General features: G+C 27.5%; 1 protein-coding gene and 1 long non-coding RNA gene across 3 annotated transcripts in view; one reads left to right on the top strand and one right to left on the bottom strand.

Annotated features, from left to right (window-relative positions):
• The window catches only part of LOC130664414 (matrix metalloproteinase-2), a 195,668-nt gene that overhangs the window by 59,769 nt on the left and 107,997 nt on the right, over window positions 1–27,902 (top strand). For both annotated transcript variants that reach the window (XM_057464265.1, XM_057464266.1), the window contains exons 4-5: window positions 5,321–5,422; window positions 10,812–10,981. In XM_057464265.1, the coding sequence (XP_057320248.1) occupies window positions 5,321–5,422; window positions 10,812–10,981 (272 nt within the window). The remainder of the gene's footprint in view (window positions 1–5,320; window positions 5,423–10,811; window positions 10,982–27,902) is intronic.
• Window positions 8,875–10,250, bottom strand: LOC130664417 (uncharacterized). Its single transcript, XR_008989407.1, has 2 exons — window positions 9,610–10,250; window positions 8,875–9,195 (listed from the first exon to the last, which is right to left on the bottom strand). It is a non-coding gene; the product is annotated as an uncharacterized LOC130664417 (long non-coding RNA).

A 27,902-nucleotide genomic window follows, 5' to 3' on the forward strand; every position in this document is an offset into this window, starting at 1 on the left:
AATTTTTCTATTACGTTCAAATCGAAATATCTCTTTGATAACTTTTTTTCTATCATTTATAAATAATGTCTTTTGAAAAAGTTTGATATTATTTCTATTTTATATATAAGTAAATTGAAGAGAAAAAAAAAGCTGTGACCTATTTCTGCTGCTGTTAGTTCGGAACATAAAAAAATTACAACTCAATATTGTATATTTCAGTTAATGATAAAAAATTTATTAACTACATTAAAAAAAATATCGCGACAATGTATATTTTCTACACTTTATACATTTATTTTTACATCATTTCATAATAGATAATTTACCATTTTGCAATGTCATTAGCGGGATATCGAAAATTATGACCGCATATTGTGAAATAAGAGATTGTCAATAAATAATTTCCTACAAAATTGAATGTGACCTCTTATAGGTTCAAAATTATTAAAAAACAATGTCTTTAATAATTTTCGACAATAAGAAGACTGCAGACAAAAATGAATCAGTCGGAGTAAAGGCAAGCAATTACACATATAAAAAAGATAAAACAAGGATTTGAATCCCATTTTGGTCATGCTTGCAATCTCTCCCTTGTGTTCTTGTCGTATCGCTATTGTGAGTCTTTTTAGCGAATATAGTACCGGTTGGCTGTGCACACGTGGTTATATACTTCTTACATTCTTGCTCTTTGTGTCACCGAAGAGAACGCGCGCCTTTTATAGATTCCCAAGTGTACACCAACCGCGTTTGAAGTCACTCAGTATTTGTGCAATATATATATTATATATTTCCACCTGTTAAAAAGGTTTTTAAGCAAACATTACTGCGTACTATACTTAACATTGTTTCATTTTTTATCACGGAATCTTTGTATGGTAGTTTCATAAAAGCCATTGATATGAAAAAATTTTTAAAGCCACTAATAATAATTTCAGTACATTTCCTTTAAAATTTTGGTCCAACATTTTGTATCTTCTAATGTACCTTAAGGCAATTTAACTCGAAGCAAATATTCCCAGGTGTAAGATAAAGCGAGTATAGAGTCGTTATCTCGGGGTAAACGAGCGTGAGGAGGAAGCAAATGTAACTTCGGTAGATGTTTCAACAATTATTTGCTCTTGGGATTCTTTTTTTCCTCATTAGAGTTTTTTTTTTTCTAGTTCGTTATTTTTAGACAGACAATAAGTCTGCTACTGTTATTTTAAATAAAGTAATCATCAAAATAATTAATGTATTTATTTATAAACATATATTTACATATATATATTAATCATGAATTTTGAACACTGGTAATGTCAATTGCAAATTGTTTGTCATTAATATTTATCGAACTATAGATAGCATACATGAAAAAAGTAATATATGTATATATATATATTTCAAGGGTGATACAAATAAAATCGACTTGTTTTTTATTTTTTTAATCGTATCAAAATTTATCTACCTGAAAACCGGAACGTTTTTCGCACAACGAAAATGAAAAAATTTATGAAATTCTACTGTTTAAGGGTGACTTAAGGGGTAATTGGGGGTGGCTGCAATTTTCGGCTGACATACTATTATTCGAAACACTTTAGAAATCTAGATCCAGTAGATTTTTTACTTTTTATTTTGTTTTTTTATTTTCGTTCCGCAAAAAACGTTCCTATCTTTAGGTTCATCAAAATTTCGTAGTTTCAGGAATTGAAAGAATCCTTCCGAAATTTTGATTTTTTGAATTTTCTTAGTTCAGAATAAGATCAAAACCTTCTTTGAGATCAAAAACGTGTACGTTTATGTGTAAACAAGAACGTTTTTAAGCTCCTTAAGTTCAGAAACGAGAATTTTTGGAGGTGACTCGCAGAATCAATCGTTTTCTGGATTATTTTTTTCACCCTCTCAAATGTAAGGGTTTAACAAAAAAAAAATCTAAAAGAAGAGCTGTCATGCCCAAGTATAGAAAAAGTTGCTTTTTGAATTTAAATAACATAGGAAAATTTCACTTTCTGCCAAAAGTTAAAATACTCAAGCTATTAAATATTTTTTAAATCAACGGGTAGATTTTTGAAGCTGATTCTTTAAGTTTTCAACACAGAAAAAAAAGAATAATTTGGCGCACGAATGTTTTTTTTAATTAAAAAAAAAGCCAAAATTTCCTTAGTTGAAGAAAAAATTTCTTTCTTTGTTCAAAAAAATTTTCTGCCTTCTACATAATTTTCTCTTTAAACATGAATTAGTGAAAATAAATGAATATTCACTAATTCCAAGTGCAAACGGAACCACTAATTTCAAAAAGTGATTCGGTCGGCACTTAGAATTAGTGAATATTTACTTATTCCACTTATTCATGTTTAGAGAGTTTTTTGAACAAAATTTCGACTCTTCTTCTAGATCACAACAAATTTTCTTGGGTCTAAAAAATAATTCTCAAGCTAACTCTCTAAACATGAATAAGTGAATATTCATTAATTCTGAGTGCCAACCGAACCACTTTTTAAAATAAGTGATTCGGTTTGCACTTCGAATTAGTGAATATTCACTTATTTTCACTAATTCATGTTTAGAGAGAAGGTATATTTTTTTTTGTGTAGACTTCTATAAATTTTCATAATTAGAACACACATTAAAGCCATTTTTTTACTGCTAAGTAATTTGTGTTGAAAGTTTTTGTATGAAAAATTTTAAATTGAAAATAATAGAACTGAAACGGACTATGAATATTATAGTTTTTTTGGACTTATAATAAACAAAGATAGAAGTTTCGAAATTAATAATATAACAGGAAAATTATAAACAAATAATTAGTTTAATTTATGTACAAGTAATTTGAAATTTTAATTAATATGCAAGTTCGTTATTAAAAAGAAAAACTTATGACGTGCGGGAACGTGCGAACTTTGGGGTCACGTCCGAGGACACGGCAACGAGCTTTAACGAGGGAAAGCCGTCAATTATATGACCGTTGTGTACAAGTCCACGAGTTCGTGCAAAGCCTTAATCGACGATGACGATGACGTATAAAGTGGCCGGAATTGAGATGAATTAACTGTGAGTCTAAAAGGCCCAGAGGTGCACATAATACATTCGTCTGATTAATTTCTATTGTATGACTAAGATGGCAAGAGGACATATATATCTATATATATCAAGCTAATATAAATATGGAATATATTCATATTTTACCCAACAGTACACGAAAAATGAATTTTTTGGCGCGAAAATTTTCTACTCGCCCAAAGAAAATTTTTACTTGACCCAAAAAATTTTTTGCGACATGAAATCATTTTTTTCCGAGGTGTAATGAGCGAAATTTTACGAACATTTTTTTACAATTATCATATAATTTATAAACACGGACATTTTTTTCCAAAACCGTATTTACAGATCCGCGACAATTATATTTAATTTTACTGTTACACGCTGATTCACTCATAAAAAATTTTGGTACCAGTCATAAAGTAATAAAACTCAGTTATAAAATGAGCATGAGCTATACTGAAGAATTTTGGCTGTTAATTAGAATAAAACTGTAATTAATTAATATTTATTTTTGAATAATATATTTATAAATACATGAATATCAGAGACGAACCCGCTTCTAATTTATAAATATACTTGCAAATTTATTCATATTACTTGAATTTTTACGTGTTGCTGGATAATCAAAAGCTATTAAATAACAAAAATAATTTTGTGGTTAACGATTTTTTTTAACCAGACACTCGTATTAATAATTTTTGAATTATATATATTTTTGAACATTCAAATTATGCACTGGAAAAAATAATCGGTATCAGCTACCTATTGGCAATCGGTAGCCACTACCGATTATTTTTCGGTAGCTGATACCGATTCCAATCAGTAACGGCTACCGAAAAATAATCGGTCGTGGCTACTGATTGCCAATCGGTAGCTGCTAACGATTATTTTTTTCAGTGCGTACTGACGGATGTAATCATAATATATTTATATATATATATATATTTTTTTTTTGACTTATAAGTTCACTGAAAAAACGGATTTCTTCCCAAGAGAATTGTCGTTTTCAATTCATAATAAGAAAAATTTCTGAAGGCGAGTAAAAATTATCGGGGGGGAGGGGGGAGTTTTTTGCGATACGAAATTGTTTTTTTTTGGGTTGTAATAATAAAGGCGTATTGACTTCTTGCTGATTATGAATTTTGGTTTTATGAAAATGAAAATTGAGTATATATTTATATCAAATTATGAGAACATGTAGTTATTTTGCATTAAATAAAGTTTGGCAGGGTTCAATTGACATTATTATACAAATTCAATACCCTCGGTAATTACTTTTATTCAAAACTTTAAATTTTTGTTATGAAAAGACAATAATAAGGTTACACGAAGAAAAATTTTTATTGAAAAATAAAATGAAACAATTCAACTGGCGTTAACGAGAATATTAAATTTCTATAATTGAGGATTTGAATTAATATTATAATAGGATTGAGGTTTTGTTATGTCTGCAGTAGTTTTTTTTGTGTCCGACTGGAACATGTGGAACGTGACTCATATTTGAATTATTGATTTGGCGAATAAAAAGCACAGAAATTTCTCGGCTAATATATAAAAAGTTTATTTTATTATAAAAATTCAATTACATATTTTTGAAATATATGTACAGGAAAGGCGGGCAAAATGGAACCAAGTGGGCAAAATGGGCCACCCCGAAAATTTGGAAAAACATTATTTTGCCAAAATTGATCTTAATCTTAATTTATGACTCATAATTATTTCTGCACAGTTTTGAGTGTCCCAAATTTTTTTTTCAAAATATTTCTCCCAGTTTTAATTTTGAAATCAAAATCCATTTTCTTCAGATAATTTTCTTATCATTGAACTATTTATAGAATAAACTTGAAAAAATGTTATGCTTTGAAACTAAAAATCAAAATAGATTTTTTTTTGTTTTTTCTGTGTATATTTTTACAAGAAATAATTAATATACTTCTTTAATTCTGTGGTCCAGTGGCTTTAGCTGCAAAACCGTAAATCAAAACGTCGAAAATTTTCGTAACATCTTTTACCACAACTGGAAACTTTTTCATAAATTTCTTTTCGTATCGTTTTTTCTCTCGTCTATAGCTTAAATTCAGCTTACTCGTATCTTCCATCGTTTACTTTTATCCAAGACTTATTACTCTCGTCTTTTTACTTTTTATACTTTTCAACAACTTTTACTTCACACATTTTCTTGTTTACAAGAATCTCTATTACATATTTCATCTTATGTTATCATTTATATTAAATTATAAATACTCAAAAGAATTTATCAGTTATTATATTATAGAAGACTATTGAAATATATATTAAACATTTTTTTTTCTTGTTGCAGCAAAATTATCTAATGAAATTCGGGTATTTACCAGAAAGTGATCTGGAGACAGGAAATCTTAGAACAGATGACCAATTAAGAGAAGCTGTCAAAGATCTGCAGGTAAAGTCTTCACTTATTACTTTTAATTCAATACACTGTAAAAAAAGCGGTGTTAAAAATGAACTCAATTTAACACCGCGCGGTATTAAATTGAAATACCACCGGTGTAGGCGGTGTCAAAAGACCGGTGTTAAATCGGTGTGAAAAAAATTCCATGTATAGAAACCCGCATGAAAAAACTTTAGGTGTGAAAAAAAATACTTAAAAATATATGAATATTATAATGTGATATATTGCACAATATATAAAAAAATATTTATAATATTTTGCCGTATTAATATATGATAATATATTGAAAAAAAATATATTGCTACAATATCTTAATTATATATTTATCAATATAACTTTTTTATGTATGTTTAGCATATATATCTTGGTATATTTTATCATATATTGATATATTGTATGGAAAGTAGTATATTTATTAATATACAGTATGATGCATATTTTTTATATAAGTTTTCCAGTATATTGCAAAATATATGGAGTACCATATATTTTGCAATATATAACGTCCAATATATTGCAAAATATATGGTACTATACATATTTTTCGTACTATGGTATGTTGCATAATAAAATCCAGCATTTTAGTTTGTAATTTTCATTTCTATGCTGTCGAGCAGCTTTTCAAAAAATATAGGTATATAAAGACTATAGTTTTCAATATATCGAGAAAAATATAATTTTTAATATATTGGAAAAATATAACTTCAATATACCGCAAACCATAGATTTAAACATATAAGTTCTCCCATGTATGATCAATTATATACAGTTAATATATCACTAATTATGTAAGTCAAAATATATATAGATTTTATGATATTATACTTTATAAATTACATATATACCATCCATACATGACAAAAATATATTGAGCATTGTATGAGATAATATATATAGAGAAATATAAAACATTATATAAAAAGGAATATATTATTAAAAATATATAATCCAATATATGTAAAAAACATATATTCATAAATATATATATTTATCACATATTCACCATATATATTTATATATATTTTTAACAATATATAGCTTTTCCATGCGGGAATTAGAAAAAAAAGATGTATTATATATAAAAAAATATAAAAATTTAATGAATATTGTCTGGAGGAAATTTCAATTTTGCTATGTACTTATTTGAATAATCATTTATGTTACACGTAATTTATTTAAAAATTACACAATTTTACGCTTGCCATTTCAATCACCAATAATTTAATTAATTAATAAAAAACTGTCTAACTTTCGTGATCGCGTTAGTAAAAATATTTACAAAGTTAAATATTTTCAACACCAGGAAATTTTTTTAACACCGGTAATGAATATTTACACCTCCGGCGTTGTTAATTTAACACCGCTCCCGGTGTTGAAATATAACACCGAAAATTTTAACACCTACATCGTCTGGACTCACCCCGGGTGTTTTCACAGTACAGACAATAAATAAATAAATTTTTAACGTACATAAATATTTAAGAACACAAAGAAATTCAAATAATAGCTCAATAAATATGAGTATTAGTATAGTTTATAATGTAAAAATGGTAATTAAAGTATAATAGGAATTTCTATCCGGTATTATATCACAAAGCCCGATCATAGCTGATGGAATAGGTCGAGTGACTGATTCTAGTTGATGAGCCAGACACGAGTGTTCTATTGGGAACCGATCTCACGCGCAAGGGACTCTCGAGACGATGGGATTTGCATGAAAATCGAGCTCGTCAGCTCGGTAGAATACGCGCCAGAGAATGATAAAGATCTAGGGTACGCTCAGCCAATGAAAAGAAGAGAGCAAGAAATCGAGTGATAAAAAAAGATAAAAATACTGAGAAGAATGAGACAAAAGACGTGTATATATATATATATATATATATATATATATATATATATATATATATATATATATATATATATAAGAAAGAACAGAAAAGATCTATGAAAAACGGGGCCTCTAGAGGAATACGTAATACTCCTGTTGAATTTTCCATTCATATGAAAAAAAAATAAAATAAATAAATAAATATCAGCAGAAGATAGAGGAATAAATATATCTTAACATTTGTATTATTAGAATATGAAAAAGACATATTGTTTGCTTTTAAAGGTTAGACAGTTGTCGGTTGTCACTTCCATTTATATTTTTTTTTTATTTTGACTTATTTATAAAATATATACTTTTTAATTTTAATTCAATATTTTTATAGTCTTGGAGTCGTTGACTTAGACATTAAATATGACCACTTGTCAGTTATGTATTTAGTTAATTTAGTAACTTGTCATATATTTTTAAAAATACCAAGTTAGCTGGTAATTATCATTTCAGGTTTTTTTGTTGATTAAAAGTATTTTATTTTTTTTATTTTTATATTGTTAAAAATTGGGAGTAAATACGGATTTTATTTAAATCTGAATTGACTCCGTCACTCGGAGTTCCGGAGTTTAAAAAAAATCATTCCACATTTGGAGTAAATAAGGAGTTTGTTTTTTCAGGAATAGAATTTCGGAGTGATCTGGATTCTATTCACCGTAAAAAATTAGCAAAATTACTCGTATGAAAATAACATATATGGTCAAAATATATGATAAATATCAGAAAATATATGTGGCCAATTTAACTATTTTTCTGATATATTTTTTTTTATATTAAAAAATATAATATTCATCATATACGAGTCCGTATATGTTTAGCATATATAAAATATATATGTCAATCATATACAAAAAATATATTTTTATCATATATGAAAATATATATTTTTGTCATATAGGAAAACTATATTTTTATCATACATAAAAATATATATTTCTATCATATACGAAAAATATATTCTGATCATATATAAAAACATATATTTATATTGTGTATGGAAAAAAAAGTTTCTTATTCGTATGACCAACTCCAATTAAATTAGACATAAATTTTAATATACTCTTTTAATTGCAGTTAAAACTTTCAAAATTAGTTAATTTGATGCGAATATATATACCCATATACATATACATACACCGAATAAAATATACACGGAAAAAAAATTCACGGATTTTTTACGATTTAACTATCGTAATTTTCATTATATAGTATTGTAACGCTGGACTATAAGTTTTCAATAATAATTTTTACAATAGACTATCGTAATTTTTATTTTATAATTTATACTACTACCAGAAAGAAAAAATCAGATACTATAGAGTAAATTATACAAGTTGTGTTAACATAAATTCTAATACAACTATCGTAAAATGAATGAGTCGGTAATGTAGAATTTCTTTAAATATAAAATAATAATTAGAAGTCAATGGAGTAAAATATATTTTCTTAAAAAAGTAGAACTTATAATTAATAAAAAAGAAAAATTTATCATTTGGAATTTTTTTTTTTTTTTAACAGTTAAATTGAGAAGGAAAATACAATCTCGAAATAAAAATAAAACATGTTGAAGTAGTAATAATAAAACATTTATTTAATATTTTTTCAAACATATTTTTTTGGTATATATAAAATTTATGAATAAATAACTCATTTATTTGTATTCAAAATACGCACATGTAGAAAATTAAAAAAACCATAGGTGCAATTTTTTCGAATACTTTTTTTCTATAATTTATCATTTTTAAAAAAATCCAAAAATTATTAGGCGTCTGCTAACTTCAGTATCATAAAGAAATGTTGAATGTCCATAATTTGAGGTTATTGAAATGTTTTACCTCTCGCAAAGCCGGGTAAAATTATTCATTGTCGACAAATGAAGATTATCCTGTAACAAAATTAGGAGAATTGAATTTATTAGAAAAAATAAATTTTCATTCATTTAGAATCATTTATCCTATGACCACAAAATACTACTAAATTGTTTATAAAAATAAACTTTTTGTCCAGATAAATGATTTTAAAACGAACGATATACATGATACTGAAGTTAGCAGATATCTAATAATTTTTGGATTTTTTTTTAGACGATAAATAATTAAAAAAAAAATATTTAAAAAAATTGCACCCATAGTTTTTTAAATTTTCTACATGTGTATTTTTTTAGTTTTTTTTTTTTTGTAATTTCTTTGGTGAAAAAAAAAATCCGAAAATTACTAATTATCTGCCAACTTCAGGATCATACGATATACCCACAGAATATTAAGTTTAATAAAAATTGAATAATAATAATTATACTTACACCACCAAATTATTATATTCCACAATCTATGTAGGTTTGTAATGACGAAAGTACAGTTTTTATTTTAAATTTCTTATTTACAATTGTCCGAAAAACGTCATGAATAATAACCTCTATTTCTGCACTACACTGTGGATAAAGATGAACTGATTTATAAATATATATAGTTGAACCACAAATAATACAGACAAAGTAGATGTCATCATTTGTATTTATATATATATATATATACACTCATACAAGCATCACATCATGGTTTGTGACAACACTTGTCTTTCATACGTAAACGCTTCAGATGGCATATACTATACCATTTCAGAAAATTTACAATCCAACTATCGTAATTTTTGTAGCTTGTATTGTAAAAACATAGAGGCAGCACTGTAAATTAAAAGGAAGAATAAAAGAATAAATAGTATAATTAAATCTTATTTTTTATTCTTTTACTATTTACGATAGTAACATTGTAATATTTCTTATTGAATTGATTACAATAAACTCTTAATGAAATTACGATAGTGAATAGTAAAAAATCTTTTAAAAACTGTAAATTTTCGTATCATATATTTGAATGTTACAGATAATAAAAGTATAGTCCAGGATTACGATAGTAATATTGGAATTTTTCGTCGAATTTTTTTTCCGTGTATGCTTAAATATAACAAAGAAAATATATAGTGCTATATATAATATAAATTACATGCTACCATATATTTCATTTCATAAAAAAATTTTATATTTTCTGAATACAAAAGGAAATATATCAATACGATATATTATAAGGTAAATGTAAATGTATACATAGCTTAATATAAAAAACATATAAGTTACATATATGGAATACATATATTTATTACTGTATATAATTTTATATTAAAGGGAAGTTTACTTAGATGTCGAAATTCCGGTTCAGAGTAAAATTCATTCCTTTAAAAGATTTCATATAAATATTAGAACTCCGAATCGGAGTGAATGCGATTTTAAAAAAACAAACTCCGTATGCAGGGTAATTTTTTTTTAAACTCCGGGACTTCGATTGACGGAGTCAATTCTGATTTCATTTAAATCCGTATCCACTCCAAATTTTTTACAGTTTATCAGCAGCTAATTCCAAGTGTCAGAATAAAACATAAACATGTAATAATCCTTAAATACTATTTTTTTTTTTATACTAACATATACGATATTTGAATTTTTTATAGAGGTTTGGCGGTATTAAAGTGACAGGGGAAATCGACGAAGCGACACAGAAGCTGATGAAGGCCCGACGTTGCGGTCTATCAGACAAGCCCGACCCACGCTTCGAGAGATCAAGACATAAGAGGTTTACAATTCACGGGCAACATTGGCCGTACAAAAATCTCACCTGGAGGTAAGAACATCTCAGATTTATTTATTTATTAAACTTGAACTCTGTATTAAAGTACAAGTTCTCGGCGAGTTAGTCATACGGAAAAGCTATAAAGCAGCCAAAAGTTTATATAAATAAAAGTACGTTGGTTATTGGAAATGCCATTGACATCGTTGGTAGTCTGCCAGCGACAATTGCCAACAGAAGTAGACGAGACACGCGACTTGTTCCCCTACTTAATCATTTATACACGTTAAACTTAAATAATGCAAGACGATAAGTACATTGAGTCTGATTAAATTTTATATAAAGTCTTTCTTTACGTGGTCATTGTATAAACGGGCTTTGCATGCAACACGCGTAGGTGAATATGCATATGACTAAATAATATTGGGGGCGACGTACCAAGAGGGACCATTTTAAGGAGCCGCCAACGGATGTCGCACCCCGGTTATTGTCTTTCACTTTCTTCCTTTTCTTGGCTCCCACTCGTTGTCGGGGTCTTTCTGCTAACTAACATAACAAAGCCTTGATTTATGCTCAGGGTCATAGTACCAATTTTAAACTTTGTGTTTATATTTAATATATAAATTTCGCGAATAGAATAATTATTTATTTTATGGATAAAAATATATCTCTAGGCTGTGACAAAATTTGCGGAGTGATCGCGGATTAAATGTGGCGCGGATGACGGTGGATTTATTTAATCCCATTGGACTAAAATTCACTACGAAAGGGAGTTTATTTTAATATTATACTGAAAAAATCGGGAGTGATTACGGATTTTATTTAAATTCGAATTCTCTCTTGGAGTTTTAATGTTAAAATGAACTCCCCTTTGGAGTAAATTTCACTGTGAGGGGATTAAATAAATAAATAGTCACCTGCTCTGAATTTATTCCGGATTTAATCCGCGCTCACTGCAAATTTTTTACAGTCTAAAATTTCGAATCGGAGTGAATGCGGATTTAAATAAAATCTACATCACTCCGAAGTTACTCCGCTGAAAAGAAAAACTACTTACATGGAAAAAACGGAATATTAAAAATTACTAAATAATAATAAAAAGTGGAATCTGTTATCAATAATTAGTACTATTATGTACTGAATGCAAAGTAGTTTACTAATTTTTGTAGATTCCTGAAAACTACTATCAATTATTTCAAAAAGTAAGTAAATATTATTACTGTTAGGTATAATACGTGACTTATTAGTGATAGTTAATTAATTAATGGCATTATCTATTAAAAAGTAATGATTGGTCAAATTAACAATTGCTATCTTAGATACTGATTTTTCCAGCCGAAAAATTGCAAAAGTTACAAACTTTTATTTTATAAATTCGATATCACTGATCAATTATTAGCTTAAAATATCATTTATTCATCATTATAAATTAATTTACAATATACATAAATCGAATAACTGGTAAATAATAAAATGAAAAATTAGTATACTAGATACTGATTTTTTGCTCATAAAATACCGAAAACTTTTAACTCTTATTTTATAAATTCTATCCTATTGACTAATAATTAATATAAAATGTTATTTATTCGTTATTATAAATTAATTTATTATATACATAAATCAAATAAGTGGTAAATTTTTTAAATTTTTCTATGTTTATTTGAATAGTAATAAATAACTGTAGATACCAATTTATCGATTCGTTTTCATATTAGTTTTAATATACGAAATTACAAATTTTGCTCTTCTATATGTATCAAATTTTAATATAAATAATAGCCATTTTGTAATATATAATGATCCTGGTTTGATATTAGTATCGCATATACTAATTTAAAGTCAAAAATAAACTACAAACTATTAAAATTTTGAGCATCATTTTTTTCCGTGTATTTATTCCGTATGCGAACTGATTTTTTTTACAACTCTGGAGCTCCGAGTGACAAAGCGAATTCGAATTTAAATAAAATCCGATTTTACTCCAGATTTTTTACAGCGTAACCAAAAAAATCATTTTTTTCAAATATTAGCATTAAATCTGTGTCGACAAGTTTTCCGATTGTTTTATAACGTAATACTCAGTTACGAGGGTGGGCGAGAGAATGTAGGTATAGAATTTTCGTAATTTAAGTAACTTTGTAAACTATCGTTGAACATAAAACTTTGTGAGCTGATTCATAAAAGCTCGTAAAAAAAAAAGTTTGTCGAAACGGTCGATAGAAATTTTATGTTAGGACAACAGACAAGGGGAATGAGTACTAAAGTAAGAGGGAATGAGTTGAGACCTTTCTGGTTACTTGGGGACTCTAGACTATTGATCCAATGGTCTGTTCATGTCGGCTCATAAATAATCAAAAAGGTCCATACGTGAAATCCAAGACTTTGTTAATCTACTGGATATTCGACTATCGACCGATCAATTTTTTTCCTCGGTTAAACTTTTTACGTCATTTACATTTTTTCATTGTTCTTTTTTTCTACATATAATAGTCATAGAATATCTCTTAAATTTCCTCCTCGTTATTTCGCTGATGTCAGGTAGAAAATTCACCTCAAATCTTCACCAATTGTGCAGTCAGGTAAAATAATACAATACATTTTTTTTATTTGATCGAAAATAATAGTAATGAAGTCATTTTTTTTTATATATCAATTGCGACTCCATTTCTTCCCGTATGAAAAAAAAAATATATGGTTAAAATATATAAAATCATATATGTTTGCAACAAAAAAATATATGATATTATATTGTATATTATAAAAAATCATATAGAGATTTTGGCCGATTAAATATAAAATTACATACAGTAGTAAATATATGTAACTTATATGTTTTTTATATTAAGCTATATATACATTTACATTTACCTTATAATATATTGTATTGATATATTTCCTTTTATATTCAAAAAATTAAAAATTTTTATATGAAATGAAATATATGGTAGCATATAATTTATATTATATATGGCATAATATATTTTCTTTGTTATATTTAAGCATATATTTTATTCGGTGTATGTATATGTATATGGGTATATATATTCGCATCAAAATAACTAATTTTGAAAATTTGAACTGCAATTTAAAGAGTATATTAAAATTTATATCTAATTTAATTGGAGTTGGTCATACGAATAAGAAAGTTTTTTTTTCCATACACAATATAAATATATGTTTTTATATATGATCAGAATATATTTTTCGAATATGATAGAAATATATATTTTTATGTATGATAAAAATATAGTTTTCGTGTATGACAAAAATATATATTTTCATATATGATAAAAATATATTTTTTGTATATGATTGACATATATATTTTATATATGCTAAACATATACGGACTCGTACATGATGAATATTATATTTTTTAATATAAAAAAAAATATAGTTAAATTGACCACATATATTTTCTGATATTTATCATATATTTTGACCATGTATGTTATTTTCATACGGGTTACCTCATCATAAAAATAGTTTTTTATTATTCTTAATAAAAAAAAAAAATATGTAATTTTAGTTTTTTCGACCACACGTTTAATTATCAGACGAGTTATTAACTCACATGGTAATTTGTACCATCGATTAAACAGTTTCCTTCAGTTTATTTCGCTTGAAATGTGGCGCGCTCTCGTGTTTTTTTAAATCAACGTTCTAATTATAGTTTTAAATGAACCAAAAAAAATTATGATATTTTTTTTTAAACATTTTGAAATTTCTCATTTAAAAAGAAAGAAGAAAAAAATCATGACAAAATAAGTGAAGACAGAAAATTAGTTCGAAAGTAATGAAGATGAATTGAAAAACGCTGGGTTGAACCAGTGAATAAAGTCCGCGTTTTTTTGTGTTTTTTCAATGAGTTTTTTTCGGTATCTGGTTTTTTTACTCTATCAGGATTAAGAAAAGGATTCGTTAGGAACTCTTGTCTGTTTATACCTCTTGTTAGCGTCGTGTTGATTATTGGGTAACTCTTCACCCCTTGTCTTACACCTTAATTGCTCGCGATCCTAATGATTTCCTTCCTTCCTTTCGACTTTTTATTCTTTCGTTAGTTTTTTTTTTTTGTCGTCTCGTGAATTTATTCTACACTACAGTGGGTTTGAAAGTGTAGACAGCAAAAAAAAAAAAATAATCATGTGTGAAAGCGAAAGAGTAGGTAAACTAGGAATGAGAAAATATCGCAATCAATGTTATTCAAGAGGCTGTTGTATTGTAGAGAATCGTGTCGAGTGTATGTGGAAAAATTGACGTACTAATTTTTTTAACGAAACGTAAAAATATTTTTTGCAAAAGTATTTCAAATAAAAATGATCGTTAAAAAAAGAGGATTTTATTATACGCCATTTTTTAATAATACAAATTAGGGCGATTCAAAAAATAACAAATGTTTTTTTTTCTCGGAAACAGGTTCAAAAGTTTCATTTAGATAAAATAAGACGCCTGTGGAAATTAGAGCTCTTAATATTAAGATCAAGAGGTTCCTCATCGGACTTTTCTATTTTTCATAAGAATAACATGGAAAAAATTTTTGTTGCATCTTCTGATTTTTATAAGTAGCTAACGATGCATCATAGGAATAATTGGCAGGCATATTTTTGTAGGTAAATGAATGCTCTGCAAAAAAAGTTTCTTATCATTTTTTGATAAATCTATTTGTTCAAAAGTTATTTGAGGTTGAAGTCGAATTCGTATTGAATTTTGAGATCATTTTACTTTTCCGGCGAAACTATCAGACCTATTACAAAATATCATGGGACCTTTTTTGTAGACAATTTTATTCCCTAGAAGTTATTTCCAGTAAAGTTTTTTCAAATTCCGCATTGTTTTCTAGTTATTTTTATTTTAATGTCAAGCTCCTAAAATCGATCAGAAGACTATTGTTTTTATGCGCTTGACATTAAAATGAAAATAACTAGAAAGCAATGCGGAATTCGAAAAAACTTTATTGGAAATAACTTGTAGGGAATAAAATTGTCTACAAAAAAGATCCCATAATATTTTGTAATAGGTCTGATAGTTTCGCCAGAAAAGTAAAAAGATCTCAAAATTTAACATGAAGTCGATTTCAACCTCTTATAACTTTTGAACAAATAGATTTATCAAAAAATGATATTTTTTGATAAATCAATATACAAGAAACTTTTTTTGTAGAGCATTCAATTACCTACAAAAATATGCCTGCTAATTATTCCTATGACGCATCGTTAGCTACGTATAAAAATCAGAAGACGTAAAAAAAATTTTTTCCATGTTATTCTTATGGAAATAAAAAAGTGCGATGAGGAACCTCTTAATGTTAATATTAAGGGCTCTAATTTTCACAGGCGTCTTTTTTTATCTAAATGAAACTTTTGAACCTGTTTCCGAGAAAAAAAAAAATTTGTTATTTTTTGAATCACCCTAATATACATGTATATTAACACTATTACTTTGATTATTATTAACATTGATCAATCAATTAAAATTTTAATCAAAAGGTTTTTTTTTTTTTCACTACAATATTTTTGATTGTAATTTTATTTTTGCTTTCATCCATTCGCTACTCTATAAATACAAGGAATTTGTTCGTGAATGTATATAGAGACAATTCATTAATTAAACTATCAATTCAAATCCTAGTTCAAATTGAATTAAATTCAATCAAACTGAGGCTGTGTTTGATTTTCTAATTTTACTTTTACATCCCCAGTGTCTAGTGATAATAAAATTCTACGCTTTATCAAATAGCACAAATACCTCGCAGACATATTCTTTTGTGAAACGGAACAAAAAAACACAAAACTAATTCGTTTTTTTTTGTTTTAAAACTCTTTGTTTTACACAGTGAGATTAGACTGCGTCATTTAGTAGCAACGGTTTTTTTATTTTTACTGTACAAAATCTTTTAGTATGAACCTGAAACAGAATTATATTCGAAGTATGATTTTTAATTCGAATTTCTGGGTCACAGAATTTTGTAATATTCGTCAGTATCAATTATAGACAGAGAACCATTAACCAAAAGTACTGGGGTAAGCAGGTCTTTTTTAAAATTTTGAGTGAATGCAGAGCAGATGACTGCGTATTTATTTAATCTCGGAGTGAAATTTACTTCGAACGGGAGTTTATTTTAAAATCAAAACTCCGAATCTGAGTGAATGCGGAAAATAAAATCCAGATCACTCCGAAATCACTCACCTGAAAAAACAAACTCCTTAATTACTCCCTATGTGAAGTGATTTTTTTTAAAACTCCGGAACTCCGACTGGCGGAATGAAAAAAACGGTTTTTTTTTTTTTGGGTTAGAAAACCTTTGATGCTATAAAGTTTGCATTTATTTTCAGAGAGCTGTTGTAAGCTTACAGACTATATTTGAATTTTATGCGAATCGATTCAGCCAATTCTGATACTAAATTTATTTTATATTTTTTTTATCGAATAATGCAGAATCTATGCGACCAATGGATCTTTGATGTAAATCAGTTTTTATGGTCAACAAATTCTTCGATCAATGTGAGACCGTTTTAAATTTTTCAAGTCATTGAATCCCATATGCAAAAAAATAGTAAAAGTAAATCCTTAAAAGCTCAAAAAATGATGAACCCGATACTTTTTTTTCAAACTTTAATTAGTAGCCGCAATAAAAACAAAAAAGTTTCTGTAAAATGGCACAGTTTAACACATAATATAGAGGTAATCACAAAGTCTAATTGTCAAGTCTTTCAATAACAAAGAGAAGTCACTTTCCGAATCTTGTTTACCTTCTCGTTTCCCAACATTATCGCGAGTCAGTTCAAAAAGTCAATTCTGTGGCGCTATTTAAACTTATAATTTCCGACTATTCGTCCTCTCATTTCTCATTCTCCTTTCATATCCTTTATCCGAACGTCTTTTAAGAGGGTTGAAAACTTACACCTTTTCTACTCAAGCTTTGTCCTCGTTTTCCATCTATATTGATCTTGGTGATTTAAATTCAGTTATTTACTCTTTGAGGCCGTTCGCACAATTAGAAATTTTGTGTATTTCGTTAAAAAATTATTTGGTTAAATTTTTTGTATCGATTTTCAACACAGAAATCTGTTAATTCAAAACAAACCGTTTGTGTTATTTTACTTTAACTGCTTTTTTATGCTAAATGATTAGGAAATCTGTAATGTAACAAATTTCTTGTGTTATTCGAAAATTAACACAAAATTTGTGTTGTTTAGCTGAACACTCCCGCGTATTTCTTCATTACTATAAACAAGCAAAGCATTTTGGCAGAATTGTCTGCAAGGAAACTTGGATTATAATTGATTTACAATTAAATATAATCAGAGATAACTTTAATATTTTAATGATCAGGTTCAATGATTTTTTTATCCTCATTTTACGGGAGGATAATTCGTAGCTCCGTTTTTTACACAGTAAAAAATATTGTGTTAAAATTAACACAATCTGTATGTTAAAAACGGTCCACACAAAATTTAACATTGAACTACTTTGTGATAGTAAACATGATTCTGAAGTTAGCAGACAGCTAACAATTTTTGAATTTTTTTTATCAACAAATCAATTACGAAAAAAAAAAAAAAATAAAAATGTGCGCACATAGAAAAGTAAAAAAGCCACAGATGATACTTTTTTTTTTTTTTTTTAATCACGCATCATGAACTTTGTCAACTTCATTTTTTTTATGTCTAATTGAAAATAAATAAAATCAATGTCACAAAAATAATAACTAACCAAGCAAAACTGATGCTTAATGACACTTCCCGCGTGAATAGAAAGTCATTTTTTTAACACAATTCAACTGTCGCTTCAACACTTTTTTTGTGTTCATTTTAAAGTAACACTTAATATATGTTGATAATATTGATTTTTGTACTGGGTAACACTTTTAAAGTGTTGAATAGTAGATCGATTGAAAAATTTTAAGTAACACAGAGAATTGTGTTGATTTGACACAAAATAATCAACACAAAAAATTTAACACGGACCGTTTTTAACACAGATACACAATATTTTTTACTGTGTAGAAAAATCACTGAAAATCGAACTAATTGTTTGCTAAATTGACATCAGTTGTACTAAGGGTAGATCTGTATACTTGAGTTGGTTAGATTATGTGCTCATATTTATTAGTTAATTTTAACACGAAAAGTCTGTTAAATTTACAAAAATTTTCTGTAAAAATAACAGATTTTGTATTCAATTATTTAACATAAATTTGTGTTAAAGATCAACACAAGCTCAATGTATTGAGTTAACACAAAAATTTGTGTGGACCTTTTGCAACACACGATTTAATTCAACACAAAATTTCTGGCTGTGCATAAAAAAAGTTCGCACTTATGGGGGGGGGGGGGGGGGTCTAAGGAAACATTTTTCTCTCGGTTTTTTAAAATTAAGTAGGGGAGGGATCTGTCATTTGTGACGCGATTGGGGGGGGGGGGGGGGGTGTAAAAAATGCGACATAGTGTGAGGAAGGGAGGGGGTCTAAAAAAGTAAAATTTTGCATGACGTATTTTATGAACGGCCCATTCCTATTTAATTTCAATCCAATATTTAAATTAAAATTTTTCGACCGGATAAAAAAGTTATTTTATCGTAAAAATAATTGTTTGCAATAGACAAAAATATTAGTTGTTGATAAAAAAAAAATCAACGAGCCAGTGTAATTGACAACTGCAATTCCGTGGTATTAAATACTAAAAAAATTGTAGACCAGTAGCGTGAGGTCAAAAAGAGGTTGGTGAAAGGTTGGAAAAAAATATACATTCATACATACAGTACAATACATATATATATTATATATATATAGTATGCAATTTCATTTTGTTGAGTAATTTTCCATCTACATCTATGCCTTTAAAATGTATAGAACCGCACGGCAAGAGGTGTGTATTTTTATCGCTGATATGCTACATCATATCATTCAGATAATTCCAGTACGGATGTTACACGAGGGGTGGGTCGGGGGTCGGTAACGCCCCTGCGCTCGATCGATAAATAATAAACAGTAGTGCTTGCTGTGGGTTGAAACTGAATCGAGTCAAATAAACAAAGGTATCTATTCAATTTTTCATCCCTTATACTCTTCTACTTTACTTGAGCTCTAATTTCCCATTCTTTTAAAATTTATCACTGTACCATATTTTTTTAATCCAAGAACACACGTAATTACACTCATTATTTATTCTCCAATTAAAACCGAAAATGTAACATTTAATTTTTAATTACATTTTAACTGTCACGATACAATAAATTATTAAGTTTCGATGTAATGTTTTATTTTTGACAGTTAATTTAATTATTTATTTATGAGCTGTAATTAAAATAAATACATCATTATAATAAACAATAGTATTTATTGTTTAATTTTGAATTATTCAAGTAAAATAATTAATACGCTACTCTACATTATTTTGAAATTCGATCGATAATTGCGGGAATATTTGATGTCACTTTTGTCAATTAGTAATTTAAAACTGTTTACTTTGCGTATTCATGCAAATTTATATTGCAAAAAAATGAATTAAATTTTTCGGTACACTGTAAAAAATCGGGAGTGAATACGGATTTTATTTCAATACGCATTCACTCCGGTCCGTTTTAATATTTAAATAACTTTATGTTTACTAGACACGGCTGTTAAATAGAAACACAATTATTTCAATAAATAGTTAATTCAGATATTAATAATTAAACTTAAAATATTATGTTTTTAATTTATAAAATGTTGTAGTAACTCACTAAATTATAATTTCATATATGGATGATTCCGTTCTAGCTGTGATTTTTTAAATTAAAAATTTTAAGATTTTGAAATTAAACTTTTTCAATTTTTTTTATGCATATTATTTATCTATTCTACTGTAAAAATGAAAATCTGAGTGGATTTTATTACAACTTCAAAGCGTCAAGAACGAGAAACAAATTTCAAATTTTGCGTTCCACGGTACTGACTCATTTATCCACGGTATTGTCATAAAATAAATTCGGTAGAAATTGTTTGAGAAAATTAATAAATCTATACTAATATATAAATCTATAGGCTCTGTCTGTACATTGTGTTTTTATTTCGAATTATGGGTCAAATATCATTTTTATGACCTACTCATACATAATCTACCATTTTTAGAATTTTTGTCTGTCTGTCTCTCTGTCTGTTTGTACCTTTATAACTAATCAACCACTTATCTGATTGAGATGAAATTTTTTATACATATACAAGATGCTGTCACTTAGAATATAGGCTACTTTTTAAATCAATTATAAATCAGAATTCGGGTATATAAATTATTTTTCTAAAAGTACAATAAAAAAACAGTTATATTACAGCCATCAATTGTTTTCATTTCATTAGCGTCAATTGTTTTTATTCCATTGGCGTCAATTGTTTCTATATAACGCATATCAATTGTTTTTTATATTTTTTTTCATAGATTAGATTTTGTTTCATTTATCAATTGTTTCTGTCAATTAAATTGATAGGTTATCTCAATGCCTTATTGAAGAACTAACTAACCTTATTAAACAGTCAGAATAAGAGTGTCTCATCTGACTTATTTGTAACTAAGTAAGAATGTAAATCTATTTAATTTATTACTTGAATTTTTTTAATTTTTTGTATGATATATAGGATTAAAAAGACAAAATAACATATTTTACACAATATGTAAAATAAATGAAGATCATAACCTATAAATAATCATTTATATTATTTATCAACCGTTTTTGTGCATTAACTTATAAAAATAATTTGGTTTGAAAGATAAGTACTTGATTTTGCTTAGTTATTTAGAATAATTTTTTTATTTTTGTATGCTAAGTTAACCAAGATTGATCAATTCAATATAACTTATAGTGATTAATAATTTTATATTTTATATCTATATCTATACTAATATATAAATCTATAGGCTCTGTCTGTACATTGTGTTTTTATTTCGAATTATGCGTCAAATATCATTTTTATGACCTACTAATACTGTATTTACCCTTTTTGGAATTTTTGTCTGTCTGTCTCTCTGTCTGTTTGTACCTTTATAACTGATCAACCACTCATCTGATTGAGATGAAATTTTTTATGCATATACAAGATGCTGTCACTTAGAATATAGGCTACTTTTTAAATTAATTATAAATCAGAATTTGGGTATATAAATTATTTTTCTAAAAGTACAATAAAAAAACAGTTAAATTACAGCCATCAATTGTTTTTATTCCATCAGCGTCAATTGTTTCTATATAACGCATATCAATTGTTTTTTATATTTTTTTTTCATAGATTAGATTTTGTTTCATTTATCGATTGTTTCTGTCAATTAAATTGATAGGTTATCCCAATGCCTTATTGAAGAACTAAATAACTTTATTAAACCGTCAAAATAAGAGTGTCTCATCTGACTTATTTGTAACTAAGTAAGAATGTAAATCTATTTAATTTATTACTTGAATTTTTTTAATTTGTTGTATGATATATGGGATTAAAAAGACAAAATAACATATCTTACACAATATGTAAAATAAATGAAGATCATAACCTATAAATAATCATTTATATTATTTATCACCCGTTTTTGTGCACCTTTACTAATATATAAATCTATAGGCTCTGTCTGTACATGGTGTTTTTATTTGGAATTATGTGTCAAATATCATTTTTATGACCTACTCATACATTATCTACCCATTTTGGAATTTTCGTCTGTCTGTCTCTCTGTCGGTTTGTACCTTTATTACTAATTAACCACTTATCTGATTGAGATGAAATTTTTTATACATATACAAGATGCTGTCATTTAAAATATAGGCTACTTTTTGAATCAATTGTTACTCAGGATTCGGGTATTTAAATTATTTTTCTAAAAGTATAAGAAAAAAACAGTTAAATTACAGCCATCAATTGTTTTTATTCCATTAGCGTTAATTGTTTTTTATATTTTTTTTATCGATTAGATTTTGTTTCATTTATCAATTGTTTCTGTCAACTGAATCGTATATCACAGTTTATTAAACAGTCAAAATAAAAGAGTCTAATCTGACTTATTTGTAACTAAGTACGAATGTAAATCTATTCAATATAGTATCTCTGGAACTATAAGGCTTACGGATTTAAAATTCAGCGTGAACGTTTGTGATCCCGGGAAAAAATGATTTTGCCTAATTATATATAATTATATATAAGACCTTATATATAATTAGATCTAAAAATTGGCCAGGTCTAATTATATATAATTTATATATAATTATATATAGGTTATATATGATTATATATAATACGTTATATATAATTAGATCTGAAAATTGGCCAGGTCTAATTATATATAATCATATATAAGTTATATATACTCATATATAATTAGATATGATTATGTATAATACATATATATATCATATTTTATATATAATTAGATCCGAAAATTAGGCGGGTTTAATCATATATATGATTATGTGTAATTTATATACAATTACGTATGTTCATGTACGATTAATATTGAAGAATTCAGAGGGAAGTTTATTTTTTAATTATACTTTATACTTTAATAAAATCAAAACTCCTAAGAGGGTTCGTGGGGCGTTAAAGGTTAATATGCTTCCGTTCATTGAATATATATGGTACAGAGCTTAAATTCGGCATGAACGTTAACTTTGTCATGTACACAGAAAAAAAAATTCTCGACTGAAGATAAATATTCTTGATTCAAGAAAATTTTTTTGGAAACCTAAATTTTCTCAGATAAAGTAGAAATCTTCTCCGACCAAGGCAAATTTTTTTTTTAACCAAGACAAATTCTCTTGGCTCAAGAAAATCTTGATTTGATTCCCGAAAACATTTGGCTTCCAAAATATTTTCTTAATTTAAGATAACTTTAGTTTCTGTGTAAGTATCTCTCATAAATCGGATTTAATAGATTCAACTCCTAAAGGAGTTTGGGGGAGTGTCAAACGTTAGTGTATTCCCGTTTTTTAAATATATGTGTTACAGAGTTTAAATTAAGTATGACGATTAATTGTATCGTCTACTTATGTACTATACTGAAAAAAAAAATGTTCCCAAGTATAAATACTTCATTTAAAAAAATATTTACTCGGCACTATACAAACAAATAATATTCTTAATCATAGAAAATATGTACTTCAACCGAGTAATATTTTCTTGATTCAAGAATTTCTATACTTATTTTAAGAAAATATACTTGATCGGAGTACATTTTTACTGAGATTAAACAAATATTCACTCGGTATGATACAAGCATTTATATACTTGAAAAAAGTTTTTTTTCTCAGTGTAAAATGGGTTTCAAAGGTACGATATTAATTTTTTATACACCCTTTAACTGAATTACTTCAATGAATCTATGTTAAAGAAAAAACAAAAAATAATTACATTTCAATCAAAATATTATAAACTCCGTCTTTTATCCGAGATCTGATAAAGGAGACGCGTATGTTTTCAACTCAAAAAAAAAAAAAAGCAAATAACATTTTCGTCTCATCGTTATGATTGTGGTGTAATTATTTCTAATTGCATTTTGTCATTAGTTCTTTATAGCTTACTACAATAATATCAATACAATTGCCGAGGAAGTCATCGGTCAAAGCCATAGTTATAGAAATATTCTTAATCATGAAATAAAAAAATCATCACTTAACTGTAATTTACGCCCAGCGAAGCGGGCAGGTAACGGCTAGTTTATTTATAAATTCTGTTATAAACTCTTTTTTAATAATTATTTAACACATTAATGATGATAAATCTCAAGGTAGGTGGCGCTCGAGTCATACAAATTCAAATTCAAAAATTCGTTAAAATTTAAAGACAAAAGTTATTGGAATTCAATGTTAACTTAATACATTAAGCAAAAAGTGTGTCAATTTTTTTCAGTTTGATCATAAACATTAGAATTTATGAGGTAATTAGTTTAAATCATTTATTGCGACAAAAAAAATGAACAATTTATAGGTAAATTTTAGAAATAGACATGACACGGTACTGACATTTAAGAGATATATTGTAAGTTTTCTCTAAGTGGCAAGTTATATAATAGAAAAATAATGTTGAAATATGTTTATAATTATCTAATTAACGCAAAAATTCCATTAATTGCTTATTAATTAATGACCTGTGAGAACAAACGATAAAGGACAGTGAATATCACAGTTAGAAAGGAATCACTCATATATAATACATAGTGAAAATATTAAATTTTGAATAGCCATAGGGACATAGTTTTTATGGAAATATTTTATATTTCGGTACAACATGAAATGTTATCTCGAGGTATGGTTGATGTCAGTCATACGACAGTTTGTGGCTTAGTGTAATTATATTTGTTCAAGTTTTATTATCAGCTGCTTATAATTTTTAAAAATAATTTCGCGTGATTATATAGACAGGGAGCTCTTAATTATTTCCGTACTCAATATAAATGTCAAAATATCAAAGACCTAAGCTCACTATGTATTAGTAATGTTTTTTATAATTAACATTTTCCGAAACTCCCCTTCGGAGTGAAATTCACTCCGACTGAATTAAATAAATAAAAAATCATCCACTCCGGATTCACTCCTTGTTCACTCCACAAATTTTTTATAGTAATGAATAAAATAATTACTTTACGTATTGTGTATTCAAAAACTTAAATAACAAAATTTTTTTTATAAATAAAATAGAAAATTACCATAGAAATAACATTTATTATTTTGAAAACCAATTCTATTTTTATATACACACAAACATATATATATATTTTAAAAAACCATATTTCAACCATTATTTTCACGTATTCAATTTCCATTCTACTGTAACCAGTGGTTGCAATTTATCATTTGTCGTGAAAATGTAAAATAAAATTTAAACGTTAAATGGAATAAAGAAGACTAATGATGTAATTATAACAATGTAGATAAAAGAGAGATTAATTTTAGCAGTGGGTAACAAGGATTTTATATGTAGCAAATGACTACAACGAGATGAAAGATATATCTACTATAGTAGAGGATATGAATTAGGGATTGCAAGGACGTTAGATATAATGTCGGTTCCACAAAACCTAATACCCGAGCTTATTAACGCATATCTGCAGCAACGGTCTGCATCCAAAGGGAGAGAAAGAGAATCTATCTCTGCATGCCCCTTAACTCTCTTCTCTATCGAGAGGGTATGAGAACAAGTGGGTGGTGCATACGAGGGGGTAAAGTGAACCCTATTATCCTTTCTCTGCGTTTCATGAAAACCGAGTTTCGATCGCGTTGCTACGCTCGTGCTACTGCTATAATAGCTGGATAGGAATACTAACAGACATAATACCTACGTGATCCTATCGGCGAATTTGTTAAAAATTTATGTGGAAAGTTTCGTTAAAAAAAGCGATGCGAATCGCGGGAAAATTAAATAAGTAATCGTGCGAAGTTATATCTCGATTGAAACGTTTTCGTATATTTTCTACAATTCATTCAAAATTTTCTTTAATTGTAAATAGCTTCCCGGGTCAAAATATCTAGCCTCAATCTAGCCTCATTGAACCCAAGTAAGCCTCAATTCAGCCTCACTGAGTAAAAAAAGCATTTTGAGCCTGAAATGATATTCAAAAAGCATCAATGAGCCTCAATTAATGCTCAATGAGCCTCAAATGATGATCAAAGAGCCTCAAATAATACTAATCGAATTTAATTTACATAGTCGAGTAGTAGGTTCATTGGAGCTCAAAATGCTTTCTTACTCAGTGAGGCTGGATTGAGGCTTACTTGGGTTCGATGAGGCTACATTGAGGCTAGATATTTTGACCCGAGTTCTTTTTAATACTTTTTATTAATACAGTTATTTTTATGGATGCGAAAATATAAATTTCGTCATAAAATAGTTTATTGTATGACAAGGGATGAAATAAGGCGATTTCAGATCAGGATGAAGTTGACTGTCAAACGCTACATTTTTCATGGTTACCTGTATTGAAAAGTTTCAGAGATAAAATCAAGAGTGAACGTGGCCTTCAGCGGACGGAAACAATGTTTTCACCATACCTGCACCGAAAGTTTGAATTCTTACCCTATTTAGCGGGAAGATACTCGTACTTTTATCGTATGAGAATACAACTGATAAAAAATAGCTTATGCGCCATTTTTCCCACAGAGGAAAAAATTTAAACTTTCAGGTCAAGATCTGGTAAAAAATATTACACAATCCTCAGGAAAGTAGGACTCGTTTGGTAGGCTAGGGTAGGCAATTATACACGCGGGTTTGAAATTTTGCCCTTTCCTTCCTTGGTGTGTAATAAACTATTTTCTCCTAATAAATTGAATATCAATATTCAAGTCATATCTGACAGTTGGTGTCACGCTTAAGGGGTTACATGGGTTTCGTCGGGTAAAAAAGGCCTATTTTCAATATTTTTTTTACTATGTAAAAAATTATTTATTTAATTCAAACTTTTTTCTGTCTTATAGATACATATTTAAAGAATAATTTCTGTAATTTTCAAAAAAAAAAAAATTAAAACTCCTCCATTGTGACATCATTTCCGGTGACCCCTCGAAAAAAAGGTACGTCCGCGTTGTCAGCATAACTCCTGACAGGATCATCTAAAATGAAAAAATAAAAATAAGTGTTTTAGTTAAAACCCTAAACTCGTGCTCGAACGACGGAAAGAAAAAAAAAGCAAAAATTGGAATTTTGGCAGACATTTTTCCAAAAAAATGAAAATTTCGGTCAAATTTGCTTGACATTTTGTTTTTTTTTAAAAAGTTGTAATTGAAAAGCAGTGCAATTATTTTGTCATTCGGTTGTTTTGTCGTCGGTTGAACTGTTACGCAACCCTGACAGTTATCGAATATTTTTCTCATGGAAACTTACGAAAAAATTCAAGTTGTTTTTTAAAGTTCATTTTACCCTCAAGTCAGCATTTTGTCGATTTCTAATAAGATAACTAAGATTAGAAACACAAAACACATTTTTTTGGTCGAAATTTTGAAATGGTCAAACTATTTGGGGTGACTA

Source organism: Microplitis mediator, chromosome 3 (assembly GCF_029852145.1).
Source record: "Microplitis mediator isolate UGA2020A chromosome 3, iyMicMedi2.1, whole genome shotgun sequence".
NCBI classification, from domain to species: domain Eukaryota; kingdom Metazoa; phylum Arthropoda; class Insecta; order Hymenoptera; family Braconidae; genus Microplitis; species Microplitis mediator.